Genomic DNA, 6,000 nt, shown 5'->3' with positions numbered 1-6,000 from the left:
CAGAGAGGGGCAAGGCAATGTCAGTTAAGCTCTTGATGGGGGCCGGGGTGAGGCTAAATCCAAGTCTTTAAAGCCAAGAAGGCAACCAGGTGGAGTGCACAGCTAGGACAAAAGCACAGCTGAAGGCGGTTGCCAAGAAATCAGGGAGGAAGAGCCTGGCCGGACTGCAGAACCCAGCCACCCCATAGGATCCCAAATGGGGAATAAAATACTGTTTAGAGAGAAAAGGATGGGAGAGAAGGGGAACTTAATTATGATCACTAATTTTCTATTTTTGCCAGGTAAAGGTCCTGGATAGATGTCTATTTCATCAGATAACATTGGGTGAGTCACTTTCCTCTTTAGGCCTCAGTTTCCTTATCTGTGAAATAGGTTGTGGGAAGAGCCCTGAGCTCTGTGCTTCTGTGAAAGGTACAAGGAGATCAGCACTGGGGTTGGACAGACCTGGGGTTGAATCCTAGCTCTGATTTGCCGTCTAACTTTGAACGAATTACTTATCTGGTCCTCAGTTTCATCATATGAAAAGATCAGCACCTGCTGCACAGAGTAGGAAAGATTAAGGGGGACAAGAAATTAAGCTCAGCCTAGCGCCTGGTACCAGGTCCTCAATAAAGCAGAGTCACTGGTATTCCTATTTTGAAGCAAAAAGGGAAGTAACCACTGGCCGTGGGTAGGTGGAGTCAAGGGTCCCAGGAAATAGAAACAGCAAAAAAATCTGAACCTGTGCAGTACATAATAGGTGCTCAATAATGACTTCTTGAATTTGGAAGTGTCTAGCACCTGGATGCACTGGAGGGGGGCAGAGCTTAAAGCTGCTCTGTCCAGAAAAGGGAGGATTGCCTCAAGATGGGCCAAGCTTGGGGTCCCTCAAACCCTGGGTCTCCTGGAAGGCCTGACAGGCAGGAACTGAAAATAAAGGCCTGCCCCACGCCAGTGAATCTTGACCCTGGTGAGTGGTCTGTAGGCTTAAAAGGGGAAATCTTTTGTTTCTCCTCTCCCCCTGCTCACTCAAATAGGAACAGTAGTGGCTCTGCCAGCCCCATCCCACTGGCTCTTGACCCTGGTGAGGGGTCTGTAGGATTAATAGGGGGAAATCTGTTTCTCCTCTCTCCCTGCTCACTCCTATTCTGTCTCCCTCCCAGGCTGCCTCCTCCTGGTGGCCTTCCAGGATGAGACCCATTTCAACCGAACTCTTGAAGCTTCAAGAGACGACCCAATTTTCCAAACCTTAGATGGATTCCCAAAGCCTGTGATACCTCATTTTCTTGGTATGGACTGAAGGAAAGGGATTGCTGGGACATTTTGATAGTATGTGGGACAAAGAGACACAGGAGATGTGGGTAGCATAGACTTAAACTGCCTTCGACTTAAACCACCTGCTCCTCCACTCACTCCACAGAGTTCCAAGCTCCTGATGAAGTCTCCTTAGTCAGGAGTGGGCTCCCAACCGCCAGGGGTTCAGCCTGGGTGATTGCTGCAGGCCCCCTGCAGCCGCCCACCATCCAGACCTCAGTAAAGTCTGTTAATGATGATGGTGATGAAGGCTGTCAGAGCAGGGCAGGGCCCACAGGGTTGGGACTCGGGTTGTGTTCTCCCTGAAGGGACGGCCATGCACAAAACCACGGCTGCACAGACAGGTCCATTCCACAGCGTGGGGGTGGCTGGGGCTTTCCCCAGCTTCACCCATGGACTTCCTTCTCCCCATCCCCAAACTGCATTGGAAGCAAGATCAACAGAGAAGGAGAAATCTAATGTATAGACGAGTATGCAGGGAGGGGCTCGCGGGCCCGCTCAGAACAACGGGGCAGGGAGGGGTGGCCTGGGGTCTGCCTGCCAGGACCCAGCCCACCAGTGCCGAGTGACCCCCCGCCCCCCCGCGCAACCCTACCCCGGGCCCTCGGGTAGCACCAAGGCCCAATCTCCCACTCGGAGGCCCCAGCCCAGCCCCAGTGCCTGGGAAAGCCGCCTGTTTTGTTCCCAGATGCCCCCCCACCCCCCCTTTTTTTTTTTCCATTCATAGCAGTTCGGTCCCTTTCGAAGCCGCAGGGACCCTGGTGGCAGGGCTGAGGCGAGGGGGTGGGACTCCCTGCCCTGACAGGTAGTGCCGGCCCCGCTTTGGGAAGCCCCTTCCCCCGCCCTCCCCCGCCCCCCCGTCCGCTCTCCCTGCCCCTGTCAGCCGCGCCAGACGCTCTCCGGCTTTGCAGCATTCAATAAAAATTGAGAAACATTTGGGCTGAAATCGCTGCTTTATCTGGAGGAGCCACAGCGCCGGGAGAGACCACTGCTGCGCGGGGGGAGCCCGGGGTCTCAGTGGCTCGGGCGAGAGGGGTCGCCGCGCTCCAGCGCCCGCGCTGCCCCCGGGTGACCCTGAGATCGTGGTGTGGGGACCGGGGCTCGCGGCGGCGCGCGGCCGCCGGGGGCTGGGGCGCGCGCGGGGGACGGCGGCCCGGCCAGGCTCCCCCCGCGCCAGCGGCTCAGGTGGGCCGTGCCCAGCGCTGGCGGAGCCCGGGTCCCCGTTCTGCCCGGGCTGGATGGCTCATTCTGCTGGCTGCGCGGTGGCGGCGGTTGTGTGTGCGCCGCGCCTTGCCGCCCCCCCCCGGCCCCCCGAGCCTGGGGCGCGCGCTCCCGCCCGGGCCGTACGGGCCCCGCGGCGCCGCGGCCCGAGGCCCCGGGAAGCGCAGCCATGGCCCTGCGGAGGCTGGGGGCCGCGCTGCTGCTGCTGCCGCTGCTCGCCGCCGTGGAAGGTGAGCGGGCGGGCGGGCGATGGGGGCGGGGAGCGGCCGGGCACGGGCGGCCGCCGGCGCCCACCTCCGCTCTGGGGCCCGCAAAGTTTGCCCGGGGGCCGGCGCCGGGCGCAGGTGGCCGCGGGGAGGTGTGTCCGGCCGCGCCGGGAGGAGCGGGCCCCGCGGGCGCCCGGGGAGCGGCGGGTGCTGATTGACTGTGCCAGGAGGAGGCGAAGGGACCATCTTGCCGAGGCTTTGTAGCCAGCCCAGCGAGCGCCGCCCAGGGCTGGGGGCTGCCCACGCGCGCTCGCCGCCCCCGGCCCGGGCAGCCGCCTCGCGCCGGCCTGGTCTTGCTCGGCACGGGGTGGAGGGGCGCAGGTCCGGCCTTAGGGTGGCGGGGGCGGGGGGGAGGCCGGCGCGCGGTCGGGGCTGGAAAGTTTGGCAGGGAGCAGAGGGTGGGAGGCACCGCGGTTGGCCGGGGTGGGGGGCTCCCGGCCCGCGCCCCCGAGATGGGGCCCGGCGCCCCGGAGAGCGGGGACTGGCAGAGTGGAAGGGAGCGCGCCAGCCCCCGCGTCGGTGCCTGCCCATCGCCTGCGGCGTACAATGGGGTCCCCTCCCCGAGAGGACTGCGCGGGGGATGGGTCTGTGGGCATCTCTCCGCCGCTCGGGGTCTCTGGGCACCCCCGCCGGCCACCGCCCCGCGGCCGCAGCGCTCAGCGTGGCGGCTGGAGCCCCGGGAACTCTCCAGCTGCCGCCAGGGCCGGACCAGATGCTCTTGCCATGTGTTGGCCTTGGCCAGGGTCGCCGGGCCCTCTCCCCGTGGCTTCGTGTATTGGTACCACCCGACCCCCAGGGGGGCAGGGGTAGCTGCTAGGTCTCCCGAGCCAGCTTGCTCTGGAGGGAAAGTTAGTGCGGTCTGGGTGTGTCCACCAGGAATGGCCGAGCTTGCAGGGTAAGAAGCGAACATGAATAATGGTTCTCACGTGTACTGCACTTTACAGTTTTCAAACCACTTTACAGTTTATGAAGTACTTCGCACTATACGCAGCTCTCTGTGGTTTACAACGTGCTGCACAGTTGACAAGGTACTTTAAGCTTTACGAAGTGCTTTCCCGCCCACAATTGTGTTGGATACCTCAAAATACACCTTCTAGGGAAGCCAGGTAGGTATGATTCCTACTTCTCTTTAACAGATACGGAAACTGAGGCCCTGGAAAGTCCAATGTCTCACCCAGGGCCGTTGGGTGACAAAAATAGAACCCAGGTCTGTGGTCTTTCTTTGAAACCAGCACTCACTTAGCTGAGTTTTGTTGCCCCTACACTGCGTGAGCCCTTCCAGGGTTCTGCTCCCGTGGGCTGAGGGATGATGTCTGTGTGCACTTCTCAGGCCACTTTGGGGTTGTGGGAAGCCCCTTCCCTTCTTGTAGCCTAAGAAAACATATCAGACCAGGCGTGGGGGCTGCAGCCTCTGGGAAAGGCGTTGTGGGGGACCCTGTGCTACAACTTCAGTTTCTCTTTCGGTAATGAGCACTTTAGTGACCGCAGTCAGGGAGTTGGGGGGGTGGTGTCCCTGGATGGCAGCCACAGTTTCTGGCACTGAGGCAGCTGTCCTCCGGCTCCTGGGGGATTTGGCGGCTGCCTGCGGTTTCCCGGAGTGGGGCCACTGGGGCACCGAGGGTGCCACAGGCCCTGGGTGTGGAGGGCAGCCCTGGGGCCCGGCTGCTGGCGGGAGCTCTGTGGAATATGACTGAGGTACCACTTATTAACTCTGGCTTTGGGGAAATGACTCATGTGTTGGCCCGCTATACATTGGGATGTTTACAGTATTATGGGGAGCTTGGCATAAATATTGCTATTTAGGTTGCAGTCAGCAGTGCTGGAGGGGAAGAAAATTGGCCCCTCTTTCGTTGGAAGAGGCCTGGGTGTGTTTTTAATTACTCCGGGGTAGATGGAAGGGCCACGTCTGTCCAGCCATTGCCCTGGCAGGGACTGGTTGGAATCTGGTGAGCTGTGGCCAGTCTGGACCCTGGCCCTGGACACAGGGCTGGTGGGCGCTGATGTCACAGAAGGGTATGGCTACTTGGACTGCCACTTGGGGGCAGGGTGGGGAAAGGAAGCCACAGCAGGGTGGGAGGAGGGCTGCAGCAGGCACCCCAATGCTTGCCTCAGGCTCTTCTTCCCTTTGCCCCCTGGACGCTAGGAAGTTAGTCCATCAGCGGTTAATAAGGAGCTGGCCGAATGGATGGGGAGATGGTGCGAGGTGGAGGTCAGAGGGCCTGCTTCTCATTTACTATGGGACCCTGGATCAGGTCCTTTCCCTATAGGGGCCTCAGTTTCTTTGGGTGTAAAATGGCCTGGCTAAATCTCTTGTAGAGTCCATCGTCTACACCCTACTTCCGCTCTTTGAGCCTCATTTTCCTTCTCCGTCCAATGAGGGTGATGACAGCACCTGTCCTGCCTGTCTCCTGGGGTGTTTGTGAGAATCAGAACAGATGACGGATGGGAGAAGTCCCCCCTTCGAAGCCAGGGATGGACGGTGCTGCCTGTGCACATTTGGGAGACACCAGGGTCCTCCTGAGAGTAACACAGTCTGTAGAGACAGGACTGGGCCATGGAGCAGTAGGAGGGGGACCCCTCTGGCTCCCAGAACCCAGAGCCACATGGTCACCACTTCCTTCCCTTCCTCCTTCCTTGTCTCCTCAGCCCGTAAAGGGCTGTCCTGCCGGTTAAGGCCCCAGGAAATCCCCATCTCCAACCTTCGGAATGGGAGAGAGGAGAGAGTGTGTGTGTATACGGGGGGCTTCTAGGTTAGGATGGTAAGCTTAGCATCTCCCCTAAACCGTGAGACCGCCCCTGCCACCAAGGGAAAGAAAGCATGGAGCATGTGAAGTGGGGGCTTAGAGCAGGATGGAAGAGCACTGGGGAAACATCCAACAGGACAGGAGGCCAGTGGCAGACCCGCCACTAGATGGAATCCAAAGGTCGAGGTCTCGAGAAAATCAGCCTCCTTACATCTGCTCATTTGCTCTCCAAATATCGATGGACTTTCTTCTCTGACTGGCAGGGTGGTGGACTCCAGGACAGGCAAGGAGATAGGACAAGCTGACAGGGAAAAGAGTGGGTGAGACAGAGTGTGATATGGGGTCCAACGTGCTTCCCAGAGGAGGCTGTGAACTCCCCGGGGCGGCAGGGGCAGTTGAGGACAGAACAGGGTTATTTCATCTTTTATGCCGTTATGCTTTGCCTCATTTTCTCACCACCCATTTTCCCTGCTATG

General features: G+C 59.9%; 1 protein-coding gene across 4 annotated transcripts in view; it reads left to right on the top strand.

Moving 5' to 3' along the window:
- Positions 1 to 1,163: 1,163 nt before the first annotated feature.
- The window catches only part of LOC105494409 (EPH receptor B2), a 205,412-nt gene continuing 200,575 nt past the window's right edge, over positions 1,164 to 6,000 (top strand). For 3 of the 4 annotated variants that reach the window (XM_071098829.1, XM_071098828.1, XM_071098825.1), the window contains exon 1: positions 2,602 to 2,744. In XM_071098829.1, the coding sequence (XP_070954930.1) occupies positions 2,684 to 2,744 (61 nt within the window). In that variant the 5' untranslated portion in view covers positions 2,602 to 2,683. Of the gene's footprint in view, positions 1,269 to 2,601; positions 2,745 to 6,000 lie in introns of those variants that run through there. The other variant, XM_071098836.1, reaches the window with a different exon arrangement.

The sequence above is a fragment of the Macaca nemestrina genome, chromosome 1, assembly GCF_043159975.1.
Source record: "Macaca nemestrina isolate mMacNem1 chromosome 1, mMacNem.hap1, whole genome shotgun sequence".
NCBI lineage: Eukaryota > Metazoa > Chordata > Mammalia > Primates > Cercopithecidae > Macaca > Macaca nemestrina.
Note: the sequence above shows the minus strand (reverse complement) of the source record. Positions and strands in the feature narration are given on the sequence as shown.